Source organism: Hyperolius riggenbachi, chromosome 5 (assembly GCF_040937935.1).
Source record: "Hyperolius riggenbachi isolate aHypRig1 chromosome 5, aHypRig1.pri, whole genome shotgun sequence".
Classification (NCBI taxonomy): domain Eukaryota; kingdom Metazoa; phylum Chordata; class Amphibia; order Anura; family Hyperoliidae; genus Hyperolius; species Hyperolius riggenbachi.
Window position 1 is genome coordinate 346,309,162 of NC_090650.1, and position 26,519 is coordinate 346,335,680.

Here is a 26,519-nt window from a genome sequence, read left to right on the forward strand (position 1 = left end):
GGGAAAATCCATTCCCGTTCGTTGATCTAAGCCCCGCAATGATCCGCTGCTTCTCCGATAAGCAGCGCGATCATTGTGAAAAAAAACAAAAAACTTTCCCAGCCTCCTAGTACTTCCTCCAAGCGTCCGGAAGGACGCTTGGAGGTCGTATTAAACAAAAAGTTACTGTTGCCATCTTGTGGCCAAATAGTAAAACTACACCCTAAAGCATTTTTCACATACAAATTCATTACTTATACACTAAAAATTAACTCATTACCTCCCACACTCCCCATTTTTTTTTTTTTTTGTAATTAAAAAAAAAATTAAAAAATTTACAATTAAAAAAAAATACATAAATAGTTACCTTAGGGACTGAACTTTTTAAATATTTATGTCAGGAGGGTACAACACTGTTACTTTATAAACGATGGGCTTGTAATTAGGGATGGACGCAAAACTGAAAAAAATGCACCTTTATTTCCAAATAAAATATTGGCGCCAAACATTGTAATAGGGACATAATTTAAACTGTTTTATAACCGGGACAAATGGGCAAATACATTTCATGGGTTTTAATTACAGTAGCATGCATTATTTAAAAACTATAATGGCCGAAAACTGAAAAATAATGAATTTTTTCCCACATTTTTCCTATTTTCCCATTAAGACATATTTAGAATAAAATAATTCTTGGCATAATACCCACCTAGAGAAAGCCTAATTGGTGGCGGAAAAAACAAGATATAGTTCATTTAATTGTGATAAGTAATAATAAAGTTATAGACAAATGAATGGAAGGAGCGCTGAAAGGTGAAAATTGCTCTGGTGCTCAAGGGGTAAAACCCCTCAGTGGTGAAGTGGTTAATGTTTTTTTTTTTTTTTAAACTAAGGCCTAATGAAGGGCTTTCGCCTGAAAAGAACTAATGTTGTCGCCTAGAAAAGTATTGGCTCATCTATTTCAAGTTATTGTTCTTATTGGCCACATAAATATTTTGCTGAATACACATTTCAATTGCAATTTTCATGAATATTGATCAACTGGCTGTGAGGCTGGCCACATGGCTGTGCGTGAAAGTGCGAGTTTTCTGCTATGTGTGTTTTTTATGCATTTTTGGTGCGTTTGTGTTGGTGTTCTTTTTTTCCTGCATATGCATTTTGCAAGCGTTTTGCGTGCGTTTTTATGCGTTTGCGGTTCGCATATACAAAAACACATATGCATTTTTCTATGCGTTTTTATATTGCGTTTTATGCAAATCACTAGGTAGACAACAGGAAGTGGAAATACATCATAAAACAATAAAAAAAAAACCCATCAAAAAACGCATGAAAAATGCATACAATTGCGTTACCCTTGACTTTCATTGTGTGCGTTTTTTAAAACTATGCAATAAAACCAGCATTTTTAAAAATGCATAGAAAACGCATATGCGTGGTGCCTAACCCTAAGACCCCCCTCGTGGTGCCTAACCCTAAGACCCTCCCTGGTGGTGCCTAACCCTACGACCCCCCTGGTGGTGCCTAACCCTAAGACCCCCCTCGTGGTGCCTAACCCTAAATCCCCCCTGGTGGTGCCTAACCCTGAATCCACCCTGCTGGTGTCTAACTCTAAATCCCCCCCTTAGTGATCACTTTATTGTGTGAATAATAATGTTTTACAAATAGTGACTGTAAAAAATATATTACAATGTACTTACTGATCGCTTTATTATGTGGATAAAATGTTTTACAAAGAGTAAGTGATAAAATTTTAAATAACGTTTTAGTTAAATACGATAGATATGTTTAGTATGTTTGATAAACCTTTAAAAAGTCATTTAGTACAGATTGAAACTCAATTCACATATTTAAAAAAAAAACAAATCATAAAAATTATAAGTACGTTTGTAATAACTGTAGTAAAACATTAGTAAATGTTACTAACATTTTACTACAACTAAATCTAACCCTACTCTCACACAGAACCCTCCCTCTACCTATCCCTAACCCTTAGACTACCCTGGTGGTGCCTAACCCTAAGACCCCCCTGGTGGTGCCTAACCCTAAATCTCCCCTGGTGCTGCCTAACCCTAACCTCTCCCCCTGGTGGTGCCTAACCCTAAATCTCCCCTGGTGCTGCCTAACCCTACGACCCCCCTGGTAGTGCCTAACCCTACGACCCCCCTGGTGGTGCCTAACGATAAATCTCCCATGGTGGTGCCTAACCCTAAGTCCCCCCTGGTAGTGCTTAACCCTAAATCCCCCCTAGTGGTGCCTAACCCTAAATTCACCCTGCTGGTGCCTAACCCTAAATCCCCCCCTTAGTTATGGCCTTATTGTGTGAATAATAATGCTGTACAAATAGTGACTGTAAAAAATATATTACAATGTACTTACTGATCGCTTTATAATGTGGATACAATGTTTTACAAAGAGTAAGTGATAACATTTTAAATAAAGTTTTAGTTAAAGTGAACCTTAAGTCAGAAAGAAAATTGTTTTACTCACCTGGGGCTTCTACCAGCCCCCTGCAGCAGTCCTGTGCCCTCGCAGCAACTCACTAATCCTCTGGTCCCCCGCTGCCAGCTAGTTTCATTTTTGCCGATATAGAACGCATAGATATGCGGCATTGCGTATTTTTGTACGCGTTGCGGCCCGCAATAGTGCAGTATTAATATAATAATTGCAGTTGGGAATGCAGAAAAAGCTATGCGTGGCCAGTCCTGTCGGCAAAAATGAAACTAGCTGGCAGCGGGGGACCAGAGGATTAGTGAGTGGCTGCGAGGGCACAGGACTGCTGCAGGGGGCTGGTAGAAGCCCCAGGTGAGTAAAACTCATTTTTTTTCTGACTTCTTCACTTTAAATACGATTGATATGTTTATAACCATTATTCGTCAGATTTAGCTATTGCTCGGTTTATCAGATGGATAATAGTGTTTTATAAGTATTAAGTGTAAAAAACTATATATTAAGATTTTGTTGTTGCGCAGTTTATTTGGTGGATAATAATGTTTTAGAGAGTGTTAATAATAAAAAATAAAAAAAAGTATATTATGATTTATTTGTTGACGGCTTTATATGTTGAAAATAATGATTTATAAAAAAGTGATTATTTAAATATTATATTACGATTGAACTCAAAACTATAAGTATTATTTTATGTGTAAACGTTACTGGTCGCCGGCGAAGTTGGGAAACATATTATCACGGATGTAGTTTAAAAAAGGTAAATTATCACAGGCGCCCTTTTTTCCTGTTCGGCGCCTGTTAAACTATATGGGTGTCCATGGCGGTGCCCTTTTTTCCCCCCTGCCTCATGCTCCCAAATTTCCTGTTACCCCAAGGGTCAGATTTGGCCCACGGGCCGGAGTTTGAAATGTATGATTTACAGTGAAGTGGACTGCCCTGGGAAGGATTATTTTTTGCCCTTTACATTAAAAGGAGAGTTCCTAATTATTATTAACGCCACACATTATTGGGCAGAAGGGACCCATAGCCTTTGTGGTCAGGATTCAGATTCAGTGCTGAGGCTAGGACCCACTAGAGCGGTTTGGGCGACATTTTTAGATCACAATCGCCAGCGATTCCAAAAAAACGCTTCGCCCGTGAAAGTCAATAGAGTGGAACCCACTAGAGCGATTATAGCTAATAGCAATTGCAGGTCAGGCAGCACTTTGGGATCGCTTACACTTACAATTTAAAGTAATGGCCCACTGCAAAATCGCTCCCGAATAGCTGTATAGAGTGATTTTAAGCATTTGTGCTACCCAGACCCAGTCCGCCCATGATGCCAAGTGAGGTGACTTCCTCAAGCGGCAGAAGTCTGGGGTAGCACCAGGCAGAAACAGGAAGTGAAGAGTGTGCCTGGCCAACCTATACTGGGGGCAACTGAGCCTGGCTAACCTATACTGGGGGCAACTGTACCTAGCTACCAGATGAGGACTGGGACCTTTTAGCCTGGGGGGAAACACAAACTTGAGGCCCGTTATCATGGCAGCTCCAGCCCAAATGACGTCACACATGCACCCCACGTCGTATATGCCAGTAGTCACGTGGAGCGCCAATGCAGAAATACAGAAAGAACACTCTAGGGACAGTGTGACAGGTAAAGTACAGGCACCGGGGGGGTACATAATACATTTTGAGGGACAACGGCCGGGGTTTACGTCGTCTCTATCATTCGTAGTTATCGCATGCCGTGAGTATCGCACCTGACAACCACACCTGACAACCGAGATTTCCCAACATCTCAGATTGATACATTCAACCAATTTCCACCCCAAAAAATTTTCCGTTTCGATAATATCAAAACGGTTGGCCGAACAGCTGTCGAGTCAACAGATGTATGGCCACTTTAATTCCCCAAAGCTCATTCCTCCCCCCCCCCCCCCCCCCCACACTTATGTCCTCCCCTTCGCCACCATCTCTACTAATCCCTCAAATATGCCCCTCTTCCACCTCAGATATCCCCTCCCCCTTTACCAGACACATCCTTACTGACCTCCCTCCTAGCACCATGATCCCTGCCTGGTTAATGCTAATTTCCAAAGTTTCGGTACCCCTCCTTCCATCACAGTTTTCACTCCCCCCCCCCCCTTCATCCATGCATTGTTTACCTGCTTTTTATTGGTGGTCAGTGGCAGTGCATCATTGCCTGCCCACGACCCACTTTACTATAGTATGAAACCCTATAGGCCACATCCATACTCAGTACTGACCGGTGGAAAAGCCATTGGCCTCAATTCACTAAGCTTATCTCCTGTCTTTAATAATTCTTCTATAGTTATCACCATGGTGATAAGGCATGTAGTATTCTGGAAACATTTTACCTCAGGCAAACCTAAAGTTAACTCTTCTGTCTTTAAGTTAACTCTTCAATCCTTAAAATAACTCCAGAGTTAAAGACAGGCTGTTAATTATCTGCGTGTGAAAATAACTACAGAGGAGGTAAATTAACTACAGAGGAGGTAACTTAAGGAATGAAGAGATAAAATAACTCTCTCACTGTGTGGAGGTAAGTTATCTCTTGCCCTATTATCTCCAGCATGATCTTAGTGAATTGAGGCCAATATGATTCGATCGTAGTTAACCTCTTGAGGACCCACCCTTTACCCCCCCTTAAGGACCAGCGCTGTTTTAGCTGATCTGTGCTGGGTGGGCTCTACAGCCCCCATCACAGATCAGGGTGCAGGCAGAGCGACCAGATCGCCCCCCTTTTTTCCCCACTAGGGGGATGATGTGCTGGGGGGGGGGGGGTCTGATGGCTCCTGCCTGATGGGTGTTGCGGGGGGGGGGGGCACCTCAAAGCCCCCCTCCGCGGCGTGATTCCCCCCCTCCCTCTCCCCCCTGGTGATCTGGGCTGCACAGGACGCTATCCGTCCTGTGCAGACAGTGACAGGCTGTCCCCTGTCAGATGGCGGCGATCCCCGGCCGCTGATTGGCCGGGGATCGCCGATCTGCCTTACGGCGCTGCTGCGCAGCAGCGCCGTACAATGTAAACAAAGCAGATTATTTCCGCTTGTGTTTACATTTAGCCTGCGAGCCGCGATCGGCGGCCCGCAGGCTATTCACGGAGCCCCCCACCGTGACTTGACAGGAAGCAGCCGCTCGTGCGAGCGGCTGCTTCCTGATTAATTAGCCTGCAGCCGGCGACGCAGAACTGCGTCGCTGGTCCTGCAGCTGCCACTTTGCCGACGCGCGGTATGAGTGCGCGGTCGGCAAGTGGTTAAAGAATCTGTCCATAACAATTGATGCATGTATGGCAAGCTTTAGTTTATGGTTTCGAATAACAAGATTGGAGAGAGGAAAGAACTCAGCACCAGTTACCCAAACCAGGAGCCCCATAGCAGCAATAATAAGCTGCACGGGACACGTAGGGGTAATTCGGGGTTCAGGTGATCGCCGTTCCCCAAATTACACCTCCGTCCGCGTTGCAACGACTCAGAGGGTGAATACTATTTAACACCGCCAGGGATTATACTGGCAGCAGGAAGAGCTGTCATTCGGCGCTCAACTCACCCGCAGCTTACAAATACTAAGGGCTCAGACGCTATAAGTGCTTTTATGAGCACTTTTTAGCCATCAGAACTTTCTGAGAGATTTTTAAAAAGGGCTCCCATTGACTTACATTAAAAGCATGGTAAAATCGTGTTAGCGGTAAAAATCGCTCAGGAAATCGCTTATAGTGTGTCTGAGCTCTTATGCAGAGAAGGGGAGAAACGGTGAGGAGAGACATGCTGAAAGAGACGGAAGAAGATAGTTAAGTGACAACACAATATGCTCTGTACAGCACTGCGGAAGATGGCGGCGCTATATAAATACTAAATAATTTGCCTCACCAGGATTGCACTTTTATTTAACTTTCCTGTATGACAAGAAGACACAGACACCCAGCACTAGGGGAAGAGGGAAACAAAGGTGAATGAGGGAGGGCTGGTGCACACCAAGAGAGCTTCTGAGCGTTTTTCAAATTGACAGTGTTTTGAAAAGCGTTTGGCTAATGTTACCCTATGAAGGTGTTCTCACAGCAGCGTTGTGATTTTTTGAAAACCACAAACACACTGCCTGCATGTAGCATTTTTTTCAGCAACTCATTCAAAAATCGCTTTGAAAATCGCTTCACAAAATCGCACTCACAAATTGCTAGGGATTGCTATTGTGATTTTGGCGTGCACTAGCCCAGAGAGAGGAGGGGAGAGAAATTGAGAATAGCCTGAGATGGAGCAGAGAGCTTATCTGTATTGCAGCCCCACATCACACAGAGGCTACATGCCACTACTGTCCCTGTCAGGCTCTCAAACAAGTCAGAAAGCAGCCCTCCTGGAGTCTAGGGACTGTCAAAAACTTTTCAACTTAACACTGTATCCACAAATGCCGTCATTATAACCTAGGGAAGAGACCAGACAGATATTTTCCCACGGACCCTCCAGGCAAGCTCTGCATCATGCTGTGCCTGTCCTCTAATTGCACTTTTAATAACTAGCCTAGTGTTTCCCATTAACAAAACTGAATACACCAGGCACTGGACCAGCCCAGCCCTAAAACACTGAATGAAAGGAGGCCTGGGGGGAGATTGCCCCCCTTCCCCTTGGGCAGTCCAGGCCTGCTGTGCCAATCACCATAAGGGCTGATGGATAAACTCTGATCAGATTGTGGAAACTAGAAAACCGTGGCAAATCTGACCATGAGAGAAGCTCAGCCATCACATGCTCAGAAAGCAGCACTGTGCAAGAAATGTCACATGGGGAATCAGCTGCGTCACCAGCAGAACCCCCCTCTCCGTGCAAGCCTGCGCAGCATGGATGGTTGCTATGGCCACGGGTGAGCACCGGCTGCTCCGGGCCTGTCGGAAGAGAGTGAGGCAAGTGACGTAGATAGTAGAGACAAGTCCTAGTAGCCCGTCGCACTAGCATGGAAGAAGAGAGGGAAGAGGATGAGCTGGACAGCGAGGAGATCCCAACAGAAGAAGAGGGAGGGAATGGCTACGAAGATGGAAGCAATAGGGAGGAGGCAGAAGAGGGGGCGGGGCCTCTGCTGCGGCCGTCAGTGCTGGACATTCAGGTGCGTTACAGTACAGATGAGCAGGGCTCACCTCTGCTGCACGCAGGCCCAGACTGGCCAGGGGGAAGGGGGGCAATCTCCCCCCCAGGCCTCCTTTCATTCAGGGATTTAGGGCTGGTCTGGTGTCTGGTGTATTCAGGTTTGTTGTTGTAATGCAATGGGAAACACTAGGCTAGCTGATAAAAGTGCAATTATAGGACAGGCACAGCATGATGCAGAGCTTGGGGCTAGTCTACTTTAGGGGACCCACCGCAAATCCCCATAGAGAATTTGAGCTGTGCTGAAAACTGAAAGAATTTCCGCTTTCAGCTCGTTGAAAACCCTACAAGTCATATATCTATGTAAAGCTGAGAATCTGCTCTAACGAATGATGCCACAGTCGGTGAGCAAAAGCTGAAGCTCACCGCGTAGGAGGCGCCGTACGGCCGTGATAGCGGCTCCGTCGGCCATCTACAAATAATACAGCTGTGTGTAAACACCGGTGGGGTTAACCCTTCACCACCCCAGCAGCTGGCAGCTATAGTGATCAGTGAGGACAACTTACACCACAGCCTTTGAGATGATCCACGACTCCATGTTGCTGGCTGGCAGGGGTGCCCTCCTGGCACGCCGGAACCCGTGGTGTCCTGGCCCAGGGAAGGGTCACGGGTGATGATGATTCTGTCGCTGGTGGGGTATGCCCGGTCCTAGGGAACTATCATACATCACGGCCCCACTCGCCAATTCTCCGGCTTAAAAAAAAAAAATTCTGCCACGCACCTAGCTAACAATCCCTCCAATGAGGAGGGAGAAAAATATCAGCAGCACAGAACTAAGATGGCCGACGGAACCGCGTTCGGCAACTCGTACGCGGTCAGTTTCAACTTTTGCTCACCGAAAGTGGCATCATTCGTTAGAGCAGAGTCTCAGCTTTCCATAGATATATGACTTGTGGTGTTTTCAAGGAGCTGAAAGCAAAAATCCTTTCCATTTTCAGCACAGCTCAAATCCTCTATGGGTATTTGCGGTGGGTCCCTTAAAGTAGACTACTAGCGCCCAGAGCTTGCCTGGAGGGTCCGTGGGAAAATATCTGTCTGGTCTCTCCCCTATGCTATAATGACTGACTGCATGTGTGGATAAGGTGTTAAACAAGTTGAAAACTTTTTGACAGTCCCTAGACTCCAGGGGCCATATGCAATTCACTTTTTCTCCTGTGTTTTCTCCAAGTTGATATTTTCACAACTTGAAAATAAAATGCCTTTTACACCACCAGCAAGCAAACAAATACTCAAAATAATTCTGACAGTACTTTTCACATACTTTTTGGTACTTTTTCCATTACAAAGCTGTACAAAGTTATTTTAAATCAAAGATGAAAAATTATCTCCTGGGAGAAAACTCAGGAGAAAAAGTAAATTGCATATGGGCCCAGGAGGGCTGCTTTCTGACTTGTGTGAGAGACTGACAGGGACAGTAGTCTTATTACAGGCATATAGTCTCTGTGTAATGTGGCACTGCAATACAGATAAGCTCTCTGCTCCATCTCAGGCTATTCTCAATTTCTCTTCCCTCCTCCAATCTCTGAGCTAGTGCACGACAAAATCACAATAGCAATCGCTAGCTATTTGTGAGTGCAATTTTGTGAAGCAAATTCAGAGCAATTTTTTTAATGGATCGCTCAAAAAAATGCTACATGCAGCGTGTTTGTGGTTTTCAAAAAATCACAATGCTGCTGTGGGAACACCCTCATAGGGTAACATTAGCCAAGTGCTTTCCAAATCACTGTCGATTTGAAAAACGCTCAGAAGCACTCTTGGTGTGTATCAGCCCACCCTCATTCACCTTTGTTTGCCTCTTCCCCTAGTGCTGGGTGTCTGTGTCTTATCATACAGGAAAGCTAAATAAAAGTGCAATCCTGGTGAGGAAAATTATTATTTCGTATTTATATAGTGCCACCATCTTCCGCAGTGCTGTACAGAGCATATTATCTTGTCACTTAACTATCTTCTTCCGTCTCTTTCAGCATTTCTCTCCTCACCGTTTCTCCCCTTCTCTGCATAAGGTCTCAGACACACTATAAGTGCTTTCCTGAGCGATTTTACCGCGATCACGATTTTACCATGTTTTTAATGTAAGTCAAAGGGAGCCCCTTTAAAAAGCTCAGAAAGTTCTGATGGCTAAAAAGTGCTCATAAAAGCACTTATAGTGTCTGAGTCCTTAGTATTTGTACGCTGCAGGTGTGTTGGGCGCCGGGAGCGCCGAATGACGGCTCTTCCTGCTGCCAATAAACTCCCTGGCGGTGTTAAATACTTTTCACTCTCCGAGTAGTTGCAACTCTGACGGAGGTGTAATTTGGGGTACGGCGATCATCTGAACCCCGGATTACCCTAACGCGCCCCGTGCAGCTTATTATTGCTATTATGGTTTGGGTAACCCTTGCTGAGCGCCGTGCTCCAAAACCACCTGCACTCTTCTCTCCAATCTTGTTATTAGAAACCATAATCTAAAGCTTGTCATAAACATGCATCAATTGTTATGGACAGATTCTTTCACTATGATTGAATCATAATGGCTGTCACACTGTTCCTAAAGTGTTCTTTCTAAATTTCCGCATTGGCGCTCCACTGGATACTACTGGCATATACGACGTGGGGTGCGTGTGTGACATCATTTGGGCTGGGGCTGCCATGATAACGGGCCTCTAGTTTGTGTTTCCCCCCAGGCCAAAAGGTCCCAGTCCTCCCCTGGCTGCACGCATCATCATCAGCCTGCGGCACCGCATCTTGTGACGTCACTGGGACAGCACGCAGAGGTGCATGGCGATGGCCGGCTTATTACTGCCATTGAAGGGTTATTGAACTGCAGCTGACAGTTTAGGAGATTAACTAGATGATTGAATTTGCCAGTTTATAATAAACAGTGTAAATCTTGCTTTCTTAAGCCCCATCTACATGATACGATTTTTTGTGCGATTCGATTACGATTCTATTTACGATCCGATTAAATCCAACATGTCCGATCGGGATTCGATTCCATTCAATTCGATTTGCCATTGTTTTGCAATGGCAAATTGAATTGAATCAAATCGAATCCTGATCGGACATGTCGGATTTAATCAGATCGTAAATAGAATCGTAATCGAATCGCACAAAGAATCGTATCGTGTAGATTGGGCTTCAAGGACCAGACACGTTTTTTCCATTCAGACCACTGCAGCTTTAACGGTTTATTGCTCGGTCATACAGCCTATTATCTAAATGAATTTTACCTCCTTTTCTTGTCACTAATACAGCTTTCTTTTGGTGCTATTTGATTGCTGCTGTGATTTTTAGTTTTTATTATATTCATCAAAAAAGACATGAATTTTGTCAAAAAAATTATTCTTTTAACTTTCGGTGCTGACATTTTTCAAATAAAGTAAAATTTCTATATACACTGTTGTCCAAATTTATTGTGCTACATGTCTTTGATAAAAAAAAAATCAATTGAGTGTATATTTATTGGTTTGGGTAAAAGTTATAGCGTTTACAAACTATGGTGCAAAAAGTGAATTTTCCCATTTTGCAGCATCTCTGACTTTTCTGAGCACTGCCAGGATAGTATAAGTACCCCCCAAATGACCCCATTTTGGAAAGAAGACATCCCAAAGTATTCACTGAGGCATGGTGAATTCATAGAAGACTTTATTTTTTGTCACAAGTTAGCGGAAAATGACACTTTGTGACAAAAAACAAACCAAAAAAAAGTTTCCATTTCTGCTAACTTGTGACAAAAAAAAATGAAATCTGCCACGGACTCACCATGCCCCTCTCTGAATACTTTGGGTTGTCTACTTACCAAAATGGGGTCATTTGTGGGGAGTGTTTACTGTCCTGGCATTTTTGGGGGTGCTAAATTGTAAGCACCCCTGTAAAGCCTAAAGGTGCTCATAGGACTTTGGGCCCCTTAGCGCACCTAGGCTGCAAAAAAGTGTCACACATGTGGGATCGCCGTACTCAGGAGAAATAGTATAATGTGTTTTGGGTTGTATTTTTACACATACCCATGCTGGGTGGGAGAAATATCTCTGTAAATGAGATTTTTTTGATTTTTTTTACACACAATTGTCCATTTACAGAGATATTTCTCCCACCCAGCATGGGTATGTGTAAAAATACACCCCAAAACACATTATACTACTTCTGAGTACGGCAATACCACATGTGTGACACTTTTTTGCAGCCTAGGTGCGCTAAGGGGCCCAACGTCCTATGAGTACCTTTAGGATTTCACAGGTCATTTTGAGGCATTTGGTTTCTAGACTACTTCTCACGGTTTAGGGCCCCTAAAATGCCAGGGCAGTATAGGAACCCCACAAGTGACCCCATTTTAGAAAGAAGACACCCCAAGGTATTCCGTTAGGTGTATGGTGAGTTCATAGAAGATTTTATTTTTTGTCACAAGTTAGCGGAAATTTATTTTTATTGTTTTTTTTTCACAAAGTGTCATTTTCCACTAACTTGTGACAAACAATAAAATCTTCTATGAACTCATCATACACCTAATGGAATACCTTGGCGGTCTGAGGGTGTGGGCGGGTGTTTGGGTGCCCGCAAGGGGCAGATTAGGGTCTGATCTGGTGGGTAGCAGTGACAGGGGGTGACGGGGTGATTGATAGGTGATCAGGGTGTGATTAGATGCAAGCAATGCATTGGCTAGATGATCGGGGGGGGGGGGGCGCATCTGAGGGTGATCTGAGGGTGTGTGTGTGTGTGTGGGGGGGGGGGGTGCCCACAAGAGGCAGATTAGGGTCTGATCTGATGGGCAGCAGGGACAGGTGGTGACGGGGTGATTGATAGGTGATCAGTGGGTGATTAGAGGGGAGAACAGATGTAAATAATGAACTGGGGAGGTGATCAGGGGGGGGGTCTGAGGGCGATCTGGGGGTGTGGGCGGGTGTTTGGGTGCCCGCAAGGGGCAGATTAGGGTCTGATCTGATGGGTAGCAGTGACAGGGGTGACAGGGTGATGGATAGGTGATCAGGGTGTGATTAGAGGGGAGAATAGATGCAAGCAATGCACTGGCGAGGTGATCAGGGGGGGTCTGAGGGCGATCTGAGGGTGTGAGCGGGTAATTGGGTGCCCGCAAGGGGCAGATCAGGGTCTGATCTGATGGGTAGCAGTGACAGGTGGTGACAGGGGAGATTGATGGGTGATCAAAGGGTGATTAGAGGGGAGAACAGATGTAAACAATGCACTTGGGAGGTGATCTGAGGCCGGGTCTGCGGGCGATCTGAGGGTGTGGGCGGGTGATCAGGTGCCCGTAAGGGGCAGGTTAGGGTCTGATCTGATGGGTGGCAGTGACAGGGGGTGATTGATGGGTGATTGACAGCTGATAAGTGGGTGATTACAGGGGAGGATAGATGTATACAGTACACGGGGGGGGGGGGTCTGGGGAGGATCTGAGGGTTTGGGGGGTGATCAGGAGCCCCCAGGGAGCAGTTTAGGACCTAATCTAAAATATAGCGTTGACAGATAGTGACAGGGGGTGATTGATGGGTGATTAGGGCGGTGATTGGGTGCAAACAGTGGTCAGAGGGGGTGATCGGGGGGGGGGGGGGGGGTTCTGAGGGGTGCTGTGGGCAATCAGGGGGCAGGGGGGGCAGGATCAGTGTTTGTGTGTGCGTACTAGGGGGAATGTCTCCTGCCCTGGTGGTCCCTCGATCACTGGGACCACCAGGGCAGGAGACAACCTGTATAATACGCTTATTATATGCTTACTATGCGGCAGATCGGGGGTTAACAACCTGCCGGTGCTGCTAATTGGCCGACGGGTTGACGTCACGGGTGGGCGGAGCCTAATGCATCACTGCGCACGATCCCTGGCAATTCAGTCCCCCAGGAGCCGCCGCTGATCGGCGTTACGCGGTCCTGGGTGTGCCACTTTGCCGCCACCCATAGGTAGTGGGCTGACCGCAAGTGGTTAAAGGATATCCAAAGTGACATGTGACATGATGAGATACACATGTGTATACACAGCCCCAAGCACACAAATAACTATGCTGTGTTCCTTTTTTCTTTCTCTGTCTGACATATTTAAATATCAGGTATGTTTGTGGCTGACTCAGCCCTGACTGATAAGAAATTCCCCTTTTTATTTCTTTCTTGCTCTTAGAAGCCATTTTCTGCTAGGAAAGTGTTTTATTGTTGGAATTTCTTATCAGTGAGGGTCACTCTGTAGTCACTTCCTGTCTGAGTCAGGAATGAGTCAGCCACTTACATACCTGATATTTAACTCTTTCAGACAGAGAAAGAAAAAAAGGAACACAGCATAGTTATTTGTGTGCTTGGGACTGTACATACATCATGTCATACGTCACTTCGGGTATCCTTTAAAGTGCAGGAAATGTCTTTGTCGAGCTAAGAAACGTTTTCCCTTATTTGCAGTGTGCATTTCTATGTACTTGTCTAGCGGTGTCACAATATAGTGTGCCTCTGGGCATCCCACATGCCTTTGATAATTAACGGTCTTATTATTTTGTGTTCAGCTAGCTTTGGAACGCCTGTGTGAGGATCAGTCCAGAGAGCAGCCATCCGAGTCTGACGGGCCTGACTCTATACTAGAAACCGATCCAGAACAATATGGAGAAAGGTAGATTTCATATGCGTATTTCTTTACCCACTTGTTCATTATAATTAAACCAGATCCCCAAGACTGGGTGGAACAGGAATAAATTGAAACGCTTCCAACCATGCTAAAAACCAGGAGGTAAAATGCTTTGCCCTGGGCTTCCCAGAAGCTTTCTGATTAAAATAACTTCGTAAAAAAGATAACTGTTTTAAATGTTTTATTTAACCACTTAATGACAAGCTGACTTATAAAAACGTCCTGCTAGAGCCTCTTAATGGCTCCAGGACATTTTTATAAGTCAGACAGTGCTGCTGCCGCTGTGCACGTGCATTCCCATGCTCGTGCACGTGAAAATAGTGAAAAAAAAACCACCAAAGAAAAAATACACCTTTATTTCCAAATACTATATTGTCACCATACTTTGTACTAGGTACATAATTCAAACCTTGTGATAACCAGGACAAATAGGTAGATAGGCCTAGTGCACACCAGACCGGTTCTGCTGCGGTTTGCGATTCGCTTGCGGGTGCGGATCCGCTAGGGTAATGTATCTCAATGGGCTGGTGCACACCAGAGCGGGAGGCGTTTTGCAGAAACGCATACTCCCGGGCTGCTGCAGATTTTGGATTGCGGATGTCAATGTCTGCCTCAATGTTAAGTATAGGAAAAACGCAAACCGCTCTGAAAAACGGCACTTCAGAGCGGTTTGCCAGGCGTATTTTGTTACAGTAGCTGTTCAGTAACAGCTTTACTGTAACAATGCATGGAATCTACTACACCAAAAACGCTTCCCAAAACCGCAAAACGCTAGCTGAAACGCTACAGAAAAAGAAGAAAAAGCGTTTCAAAATCTGCTAGCATTTTGCGGATCTGCTAGCGGTTTTTGGTGTGCACCAGGCCATACAATGTGTGAGTTTTATATACAGTAGCAGTGTTTATATTAAAACTATAGGGGATGAAATTGGAGAAATCGTGTATTTTTTCATTTTTTCCTTGTATTTCCCTTTAAAATGGATAGAAAATAAAGTAATTACTGAAAACAAATATTAACCCCAAAAAGCCCAATTGGTGGTGAAAAGAACAAGATATTTCATTGTGATTAGTAGTGATTAAGCTATTGGCAAATGAAAGGGATTAGCACTGAAAAGGTGAAAATCGCTCTTGTTCGTTAGGGTAAAAACGCCTTTGGGGCTGAAGTGGTTAAAGTATTAATGTGCTGATACTGAAGTATTCTTTAAGCAAACTTTCTTACACTTGATTTCATCTCTGCTATGTTCTGTATCCCTGTATACTGTAATGTTGTTTTACTGATTCCTATTGTTATATAACCTCGCAGGACCAAGCTGAGAGGAATGTGTTGTCTCTGTTTCCCAGACACTCTTTCTGACTAAACTGCTTATTTCTACCTCTAAATGCCCAATAGTCGTTGCCTAAAGGGATTGGGACTTAATCCCTGGTGGCTGAACATTGTACAGATGCAATGCTTTTTTTTTTTTTTTTTTTTTGCTATCGAGGGAGGAGGAGGGATGACTGTGCTGCGCAATATGAAGTTAAGCCCAGCATGAGGGGTTAGGCGGAAAACATTGTACTTAGGGTTCATTCTGCCTGCCACCAATTTTGGCAGATATGAAAAAATGATTCTATAATGCCAATCATCACAGCAACTGTGCACAGAAGCTGGATAGTGTACTGGTTAAGGCTCTGGCTCTGACACAGGAGACCAGGGTTCGAATCTTGGTAGGAGACCTTGGGCACTAACACTGCTATAGAGTTTATCCTAGTGGCTTCATCTCTGGCGCTTTAAGTCCACCAGGAGAAAAGTGCAATATAAATGTTCTGTGTCTTGTCTGTGACTCATTACCCCACAAGGTATTTAGTTGACTAACTAAAGGGTATCCGACTTTCGTGTCCTATCTTCTCTCCCTCCCTCCTCCCATCCCCATTTTGCAGAGGTCAGCAGAGGCAATGCTGGTAAGTATCTCTCACCCAGGGCTGTGGAGTCTGTACAAAAATTATCCAACTCTGACTCATTTTATGAAACCATCTACTCCGACTCCAGGTACCGAAAATTTCTCAGACTCCTCGACTCCAACTCCTTAGTCTAATTTTTACCAGGACTGTGGAGTTGGTACAAAAATCATCCAACTCCTCAGTTTATTGAAATCACTGACTCCGACACCAGGTACCCAAAATTGCTCTTACTCCACAGCCCTGCTCTCGCCTCTCCTGGTTTCTGCAGCAATCAGCTCTCTCTTGTGGCTCCTACTGTAGCTGGCCTCCTGAACTTGCAAGTACCGGGCTTGATAACGTTGAAGCAGTGCACGTTGTTAAAGTATACCTGAGCAATGTGTCTATTCAGTACGCGATTCGCAGTGTCACCAGCAGGTGAGTGCCATCTTGACAAGTGACACTTATAGTGCGTGTGTATGCACCTTTTTAATTTCTGTTTTAGTACAAATTTGTTACCAACGCATGAAAACCAATCCAAGGCTGACTGCTTTGGGTTGTATTCCTTTTTCTCTTGTTTCTAGGAGAGAAAAATCACAGCTTGACAGGTGGGCTTAATAATTTAGCACATATATTGGAGAACTGCAGTGCAGGGAGCAGTTGTGATATACCTAGAGTACACTGTAACATTTTTCTTTACTGACGACAGATCAATGAAAGATACAAACCAATTAGTGGCTGCGGATTACTGTCCTTGTACATTGCTCTCTGTGTTGTATGTATACCTGATAAGGTTGTAGGTCATATACTGATATCTGAAAGCAAATCTTGCACGTGGGAACACGATTCAAGCCGACATACATAGTTCAACTAAATAAAAACAATAAAAAGAACTTAGTTTATACAACATACAGTAGCTTCATAGAATAATAATTCAAATAATAATTTGAAATGCTGTAAGTGTACTTCACAGCCGGGAGTTGTGTTCCCTGTAAAATCAGTAACGCAATGAAGGGGAAAAGTCGCATTGCACATTATGCATGTGGTGCAACACAAACAGTGAAGCGTACAGTACATAAAAAGTATGCTTCACTGTCAGCACTTGTGTTATGCCCAAAGGATCCATTGCACCCGGCACCATTACAATATGATTAGCAATGTGATTATGGTGTCCGACACAACACATCACTGTGGATGTAGCCTTGGTTTTCAAAGCCGTCTTCATATCCAAACTGCTCATTTTATAAGTTCAAATGTTCTTATCTCTGTTTGGGCCCCTGCAGTCTACTGTAGTTTCTGCTGCAAACATTCTACTGAAATTTACCGTACCAGAGCTGCCATGGGTCTAAAGGCCATTTCTCCATTCTCATCCTCAACATTGTCAATCCATGCTCTGCTAGTCTGCTAGTTGGTGTAAAGAGCCTAAGTTTATTCTTACAGTAGGTTCCTTCCTACCATATGGGCCTGACTAAGGCCCCTTGCACACTTGCACTCTGTGTCGCACAGCATTACTCATTACACGATTTGCACACTTCACACAATGGCCGGAAGTATGCAAATCGCTGCATTGCCGACTCAAGGGCTGCAGCACATTACCGCATGATCCGTGCTTACTGCATGGATTATGCAGTAGTGCAAGTCAATGGGTGATGTATTAAGTGTACAGGATGGGAGCGCGGTGCGCATGCGCGGACCGACAGGCATCCCAGTGACGTACTGCCTGATCAGCAGGGAATATGGCACTAGCCTGTTTGTTTATTCATAAACTGAGTTTAAGACCACCTGTGACTGCTGACAGATTGGGAGCTGATTTGGGACAGCCAGGTGGTGAGGGAAATCAGTGATGTGAAGCAGCTGGCATGAAGAGGATAGTGAAAACACTGCCGTCAGTGCCATCACTTTATCTGATCCATGTAGTATAGCACCATATCCACCAGGGTTGAACTGCATGCAGATGCAACCATCAGCACCATCACTGGAGCAGAATGCAGTGTCCCGCTCTGCTCCTCTCCACCGCTGTTAACAGAGAGGTATGTAACAGTGGGATAGAGAGGGACAAACCTTTCCTCTGCATGCTGGTCATGCTTTGATGATGTTGTTGATTGTTGATGCTTGGATATGTAGAGAGTTTGGCTGAGGGGAATGCTGCACTATACAAATGCACATCATAACAGGAAGCACATGCTGTGAGTGCAGTCAGTGCCCCACTTGGGGTTGTGTTTGTAGTTTAATTACTTTATTTTTACTTGAAAACAAAAGAAAAAATAGATAATATACAATCCACTCTGTAATTGAATGTAATGTAAAATCACTATTATTTTCCAGTATCCAGCCAGCTATAATTTTCTAAAGACACCAAAACGTACTAGTAACTTTTGCTTGGTTGCAACCATAGTACAGTCCATTGGCAAGTGGATCTTCCATGAATCATCACCTGTATGTCCCTGCTGTTGGTTTAGTTCTTTTTCAGAAGACTTCAAACCTAAAAAGTGAGATTTCAGAAATCACCTGTGCTGTGTTTGTATTTATATTGTGCTTTTCTCCTGGCGGACTTAAAGTGTCAGAGCTGCAGCCACTAGGACCTAGGATCTCAACGTGTGGTACTTGTACTTGTACCCCAGGGGGTACGTCTGATGGTTCCAGGGGTTACTTGGGCTTGATATACCGAACCAAGAATACAAATGTAAAGTTTTAGAAAAGGATAAATCTCATTAAAACAACACCAAACTAGTATTTTAGCTGATTAAAAGCAATAGTAAATGCTTGGAAAATGTTTATAACCAATTATCATGTACTACGATTAAATATATATTTGCCAAGGGGTACTTGTGATAATATTTACTATGCTAGGGAGTACTTCGTGAGTACAGGATTATAAAAGGTGTACATACCAATAAAATGTTGAGAAACCCTGCACTAGGACACGCTCTATAGGCAGTACCATTGTTAGGCAGTCTAGCCCAAGGTCTCCTCACTGAATAGGTGCTGGCTTCCTGAACAGGTAGAGACGAGATTTGGCCCTGGTCTCCTGTGTCACTATCCAACTATTGAATGTGCATTGTTTCAATTTTGACAGTGTGTTTAGATCTGATGATTGTTGTCATTTTAGTAATATTCGTTTTTTATTATTATTATTATTATTAATAAGCATTTATATAGCACCAACATCTTACGCAGCGCTGTACAGAGTATATTGTCTTGTCACTTATCTGTCACTCAGAGGGGCTCACAATCTAATCGCTACCATAGTCTATGTATCGTGTAGCTTATGTACCGTAGTCTAGGGCAAATTTAGGGGGAAGCCAATTAACTTTTCTGTATGTTTTGGGGTTTGTTTTTTTTGGGGGGGGACTGGAGTGCCCGGAGGAAACCCACACAGACATGGGAGTACCGTATATACTCGCATACAAGCCGAATTTTTGACCCCCAAAAAGGGGGTCAAAAGTTGGGGGGTCGGCTTGTATGCGAGTCTTCCCTGGTGGTCCGTGGTCCGCGGCCCCCGCTCCCCCCTGCCCGCTCCCCCCGCCGCCGCCGCCGCCGCTGCTATTACTTGTTTTGGCAGCGGCTTCCTCGTCCCCGGCGGCGCTTCCTCTTCCCCGCTCTCATGCCTCTATGAAGAAATCACAGCAGCGCGCCCGGCGCTGCTGCTCTGATGATGCAGGGGGCAGGAAAGAGCGGTTCCCATGGTAACGGCGATGCAGATCGCCGCTACAGGGAGCCGCGCTCTTTCCTGCCCCCTGCATCATCAGAGCAGCAGCGCCGGGCGCGCTGCTGTGATTTCTTCATAGAGGCATGAGAGCGGGGAAGAGGAAGCGCCGCCGGGGACGAGGAAGCCGCTGCAGGTAATAGCAGCGGGGGAGCAGGGCACTATACCGGCCACTACCTACCTACACTGGGTACTATACTAGCTATACTGGGGCACTACCTACCTAAACTGGGCACTATATTAGCTAAACTGGGCACTATACTAGCTATACTGGGGCACTATACTAGGTACTATACTAGCTATACTGGGGCACTACCTACCTATACTAGGTACTATACTAGCTAAACTGGGCACTATACTAGCTAACCTGGGCACTTTACTAGCTATACTGGGGCACTACCTACCTATACTGGGGCACTACCTACCTATACTGGGCACTATACTAGCTATACTGGGAACTATACTAGCTATACTGGGCACTATACTAGCTAACCTGGGCACTTTACTAGCTATACTGGGGCACTACCTACCTATACTGGGGCACTACCTACCTATACTGGGCACTATACTAGCTATACTGGGAACTATACTAGCTAAACTGGGCACTTTACTAGCTATACTGGGGCACTATACTGGCTATACTGGGGCACTATACTAGCTATACTGGGGCACTCTACTAGCTATACTGGGGCACTCTACTAGCTATACTGGGGCACTCTACTAGCTATACTGGGGCACTATACTAGCTATACTGGGCACTATACTAGCTATACTGGGCACTATACTAGCTATACTGGGGCACTACCTACCTAAACTGGGCACTATACTGGCTAAACTGGGCACTATACTAGCTAAACTGGGCACTATACTAGCCATACTGGGGCACTATACTGGCTAAACTGGGCACTATACTAGCTAAACTGGGCACTATACTAGCTATACTGGGGCACTACATACCCATACTGGGCACTATACTAGCTATACTGGGACACACTGGGGGGATTACGCGGCCTGCACCAATCCAGCATTTCCTACCCCCGGCTTATATGGGGGTCAATCATTTTCCCCTGTTTTTCCATGGAAAAGTTGGGGGGTCGGCTTATATGCGGGTCGGCTTATATGCGAGTATATACAAACTCTGTGCAGTTAGTGCCCTGGCTGGGATTCAAACTGGGGATCTAGTGCTGAAAGACAAGAGTGTCACCCACTACACCACGTTACTAGTTGTTCCAGATCTCCCTGTTGCTTTCACAATGGCATGGAATATATTTAAAAATCCAGCAGGTGTAGTAGAACCCATTGGCAGACATCCAGACTCAGCAGCTCAGTGCAGAGGCCTCACTGCACAGTTAGGTGAACTGATACTTTATTAGGAAGGACTTGCCAGAAACCATGTTTTCTGACCTGGGTTTGTGATCTGTCTTTCCTTGTAGCATTTCCAGACTTCATTCCCCTGGAAAAATTGTGAATGAGCTTTTTAAGGAAGCAAAGGAGCACGGAGCTCTCACTGCAGAAGAAGCCAGCAAGTCCTCACCAAGTATCTTTCATGCTAAGGTATGTGTCTGAACACACTGAGCATCATACATTCAGAGACATATCTGTAAAGCTCGAGAAGCAGAGAGTGGGACAATTGCAGCTCAGAAAATATATAATTTGGTTTTGATGCACTAAACAATGTTAAAGTTGCTGTTACCATTACTAACGCTGGGAAAGCACCGCCTGTTAATCTATTAGTGCCATGTGTGCTATGGTAAATGGCTGCGCTTTACGCCACGTTATCATAGCAACGCACGTGTCAGCCCAGTAGCAGGCATGGGTTAACAGGCAGTGCTCCCCCAGCATTGTGTATGGCAACTTTAGGCCCAGTTCACATTTAGCTTTTGGCAGCGGAACCGGCCGTACGGTTCTGTTGTCCTTTCCGCTGAACGGACCAAAAAATGCTGCAGGACCTAATTTCTCGAACCGTGTCGCTCAACGGAATGGAAATGGAAGGTTTTGCAGCGCAATAGGAATCAATGGAAAACGGACGTTTTACAACACACTGGCTGTAAAACGGACCGTTTTCACCAGATCCAGACGGCCGGTTCCATTAAAAAACGCAAATGTGAGCCGGGCCTTATATATAGCATCCGTTACGTATATATAGCATCAGGCCTTATGTAACTTACAAGACTGCAAAAAAAAACCCCACAACATACGCATATTAATGTGATAAATAAATCTGTTGCACTTAAAGAGGAACTCCAGTAAAAATAATGTAGTAAAAAAAGTGCTTCATTTTTTACCATAATTATGTATAAATGATTTAGTCAGTGTTTGCTCATTGTAAAATCTTTCCTCTCCCAGATTCACATTCTGACATTTATTACACGGTGACATTGTTACTGTGGGCAGGTTATGTAGCTGCTGCTAGCTGTTTTGGCTGTTAGGGCCCTTTTCCACTAGCAGTCGCTAGCGTTGACGCTGAACGCTAGTGACTGCTGAATCGCAAAAGGTAAAAAATTACCGGCGATTTCCCGACGTTTGCGGCCGCAATTTTGCTATGCTATGCACTGCATAGCAAAATCTCGGCAAATATCGCTCTGCGCCGCAATCGCGTTTCAGGCAAAAACGAATCGCGGTAGTGGAAATACCCTACCGCGATTCCTATGTTATTTAGCAAACCCTAGCGATTGTAAAATGGCTAGCGGTTTGCGATTTTGCGATTCCGCTAGTGGAAAAGGGCCCCAAGAAACAGCTGTAAACAGCTAATTCCTGTCTGTGAACATTGTTACATTGTGGCAGTTTGCCCAGAGTACCGCGGTACTCAGAGCTTCTTGTGGGAGGGGTTTCAGCACAAAATCAGTCATACAGAGCCCCCTGATGGTCTGTTTGTGAAAAACATTATATTTTTCATGTAAAAGGGGGTATCAGCTACTGATTGGGATAAAGTTCAATTCTAGGTTGGAGTTTCTCTTTAGGCAGGGGTCACACTTGTCTTTCAGTTTTCTAGACTTTGCAGAAAACTGAAAGGCAAGTGTGACCCCTGCCTTACAGCAGCTAATGTAATTTATAGAGAAAACTGACAAATTGCGCAAGATGTCAGTTTTTTTTCTGCATGCGAAATCTGCATTAAAGTGTGACCTTGCTTATTGAATAACATGAGTTCTCAGTTGAAGTCAGTTTTTCTGTGCAGAAAACGCGTACGAAAGCCGGTAAGTGTGACCCCTGCCTTAAAGGACCACTATCGCGAAAAAAGTAGGCAGTTAAAATCTGAGAGAACCGGTTATGGACCAGTCCATCGCCTCATAGAGGACTCTCAGGGTTTTCTTTGTTTCCACAGCATTTCTTGAACAGCAGTTGCATTGTCTAACTGACAAAATAGTGTGCAAGTGGAGGCTGGCTGGTATCTTACTATTTTAGCAGTTAAACTGCTGTTCAGGAAATGCTGTTGAAAACAAAGAAAACCCTGAGAATCCCACATGAGGAGATGGACTGGCCCAAAACCTGTCAGTTCTGTTAGATTTTAACTGCCTACTTTTTTTGCGATAGAGGTCCTTTAAAGAATTAGTGTACTGTACTTAAAGTGGACCTCTGGTGGAAATTGCACATTCCATGGGTCTTCTTGTAATGTGAAGTTATAATTACCCGCTGTGTCTTGTCCCCCGAATCTGTCCCCAAAACCCCAGCCTCTGCCGGGTAGCCCCAACCCCTCTACAAAAAACACAGTTCTGTTTTTTTTTTCTATTGAGATAGAGAAAACGGAATGAAGTTTTTCTACAGGGCTCCACGCTGAAAGCCAGTGGCTGCGGGGCTTTGGGGAAGGATTTGGGGAACAAGACACAGCAAGTAAATATACTGTATACTCACATTACAAGAGGAAGACATGATGTGCAATTTTTTACTGGGGGTCCACTTAAATAAGTACTGTACACTTGTCGTAATAGGCCTCTGTAGCTCCTGTTACCTCTTCCCCAAGGCCTCCGCCACCTGCTTGCAGCAGAAGTTTGCACCCAGATGTGTTAGGGTCCAACACTGACAGCAGCTGATGAGAGGGGGCTGAGGGACAGCCTCTCAATTCATTGGACAGGCCATCCGCCATCTGCAGCACAGAAGTGTCCTAAAGAAGCGTGTCTCAACATGTATTTGGTATGTACCCCTTATCAAACCCTGTACTCACCAGGTACCCCGTAGCATATTAAACATTATTACAAGCACCCCTTGACAAATATATATTTCATTGTAGTACATGATATTTGGTTCTAAACAATTTCCAAACATTTACTATTGTTTTTAACCAAAATACTAATTTGGTACTGTTTAAATAAGATTTGGCATTTTCTGAAACTCTAAATTTGTTATTCTTGGTTAAGTATATCAAGCCCAAGTACTCCCTGGAACCATCAGAAGTACCCCCCTGGGGTTCGCAAAACACACGTTAAGAACCCAGGTCCTAAAGCCTCCAGAGGAAATGATTGTATGTAAATAGAGCAATCACTGTCAGCACTAGATCCCCAATACCTGAGTGACTGCAGACAGAAAGCAGGGACCAGTGTGCATTTGCCTGTGGGGATTTACAAAAAAAAATGCAGTTCAAAGGAAAAAAAAACATGGATACAAATTAATTGTTTTTGCAGATTTATAGATTTCCCTCATGTTAGGTTCACAGTGCGACGTTATAGTTGTGCGCTATAAAATCTTATAACACTGCTTACCACACTGCAATGGTAAGTTTATGCAACGTTCACAATGTGGCGTTAGCCTTAGGGTGTAATGTGTTGTGTTATGGTAACGCACTGCATGGAGGCGTTACCTCTAAAAGCACACATTAACAGATACAGGGAAGCATACTTTTCTTTGTCTTTATGCTTTACTGTACCTACTGTATACAATGTAATGCGGCGTTAATGTGCAATGTGACATTTTTGTTGCATTGTGTTGTGATCTTGTTGAACGAAGATCACAACACAACGTCCCACTGTGAACCTAGCCACGAGGTTTATTAACCACTGGAGGACCGCCCGCAGCCGATAACCGCAACACGCCCATCGGCGGTGGGTCCTCATGTGGCTGCTGGCCGGGGATCGTGCGCTGTTATGCGTGCGCATCCGCCGGCAATAGGCTCCGCCCACCCGCATCGTCAACCCGCCAGGCCAATCGTAAGCGCCGGCGGGTTGTTGTTAACCCGACGATCGCCGCATAGGAAGCGTATAATACGCTTTGTAATGTATACAAAGCGTATTATACAGGCTGCCTCCTGCCCTGGTGGTCCCAGTGTCCGAGGGGCCATCAGGGCAGGCTGCAGCCACCCTAGTCTGCACCCAAGCACACTGATCTCCCCCCCCCTGCCCCCTGATCGCCCACAGCACCCCTCAGACCCCCCCTGCCCACCTGCCCACCCCCCAGACCACTGTGTGCACCCAATCACCCCCCTAATCACCCATCAATCACTCCCTGTCACTATCTGTCAACGCTATTTTTTTTTATGCCCTAAACTGCCCCCTGCTCCCTCCTGATCACCCCCCACCCCTTAGATTCTCCCCAGACCCCCCCCCCCCCCTGTGTACTGTATGCCCCTATCCCCCCTGTAATAACCCACTGATCACCTGTCAATCACCCATCAATCACCCCCTGTCACTGCCACCCATCAATCAGCCCCTAACCTGCCCCTTGCGGGCAATCTGATCACCCACCCACACCATCAGATCGCCCGCAGACCCGACGTCAGATCACCTCCCAAGTGCATTGTTTACATCTGTTCTCTCCTCTAAACACCCACTAATTACCCATCAATCACACCCTATCACAACCTGTCACTGTTACCCATCAGATTAGACCCTAATCTGCCCCTTGCGGGCACCCAATCACCCGCCCACACCCTTAGAACGCCCTCAGACCCCAGCCCTGATCACCTCGCCAGTGCATTGCTTGCATCTATTCCCCCCTCTAATCACACCTTGAGACACCCATCAATCACCTCCTTTCACCACCTGTCACCCCCTACCCATCAGATTAGGCCCTAATTTGCCCCATGTGGGCTCCTGATCACTCGGCCAAACCCTCAGATCCCCCTCAGACCCTCTTCCGATCACCTCCCCAGTGCATTGATTGCATCTATTTTCCCCTCTAACCACCCCCTGAGACACCCATCAATCACCTCCTGTCACCCCCCTAGCACTCCTATCCATCAGATCATGCCCAATATAACCTGTCATCTAAGAGGCCACCCTGCTTATTATCGGTTCCACAAAATTCGCCCCCTCATAGACCACCTGTCATCAAAATTTGCAGATGCTTATACCCCTGAACAGTCATTTTGAGACATTTGGTTTCCAGACTACTCACGGTTTTGGGCCCGTAAAATGCCAGGGCAGGATAGGAACCCCACAAGTGACCCCTTTTTAGAAAAAAGACACCCCAAGGTATTCTGTTAGGTGTATGACGAGTTCATAGAAGATTTTATTTTTTGTCAAAAGTTAGCGGAAATTGATTTTTATTGTTTTTTTCACAAAGTGTCATTTTTCACTAACTTGTGACAAAAAATAAAATCTTCTATGAACTCACCATACACCTAACGGAATACCTTGGGGTGTCTTCTTTCTAAAATGGGGTCACTTGTGGGGTTCCTATACTGCCCTGGCATTTTAGGCTAATTTCACACCAGGACGTTGCGTTAGAGGGGGCGTTAAGGTCGCATAACGTCCCCCTAACGGAACGCCTGGTGGTGCTGGATCTGGACGTCAGAGTGAGCCGCGTTGTGCAGCTCACTCTGGCGTCAGTG

At 45.2% G+C, this 26,519-nt stretch overlaps 1 protein-coding gene across 3 annotated transcripts in view; it reads left to right on the forward strand.

The window, feature by feature from the left end:
- The first annotated feature begins 7,203 nt into the window (after positions 1-7,203).
- UBXN2B (UBX domain protein 2B) overlaps positions 7,204-26,519 on the forward strand; it is a 51,068-nt gene continuing 31,752 nt past the window's right edge. The window contains exons 1-3 of one of the 3 annotated variants that reach the window (XM_068237422.1): positions 7,204-7,518; positions 14,024-14,127; positions 21,193-21,313. In XM_068237422.1, the coding sequence (XP_068093523.1) occupies positions 7,369-7,518; positions 14,024-14,127; positions 21,193-21,313 (375 nt within the window). In that variant the 5' untranslated portion in view covers positions 7,204-7,368. The remainder of the gene's footprint in view (positions 7,519-14,023; positions 14,128-21,192; positions 21,314-26,519) is intronic. The other 2 variants (XM_068237421.1, XM_068237420.1) reach the window with 2 other exon arrangements.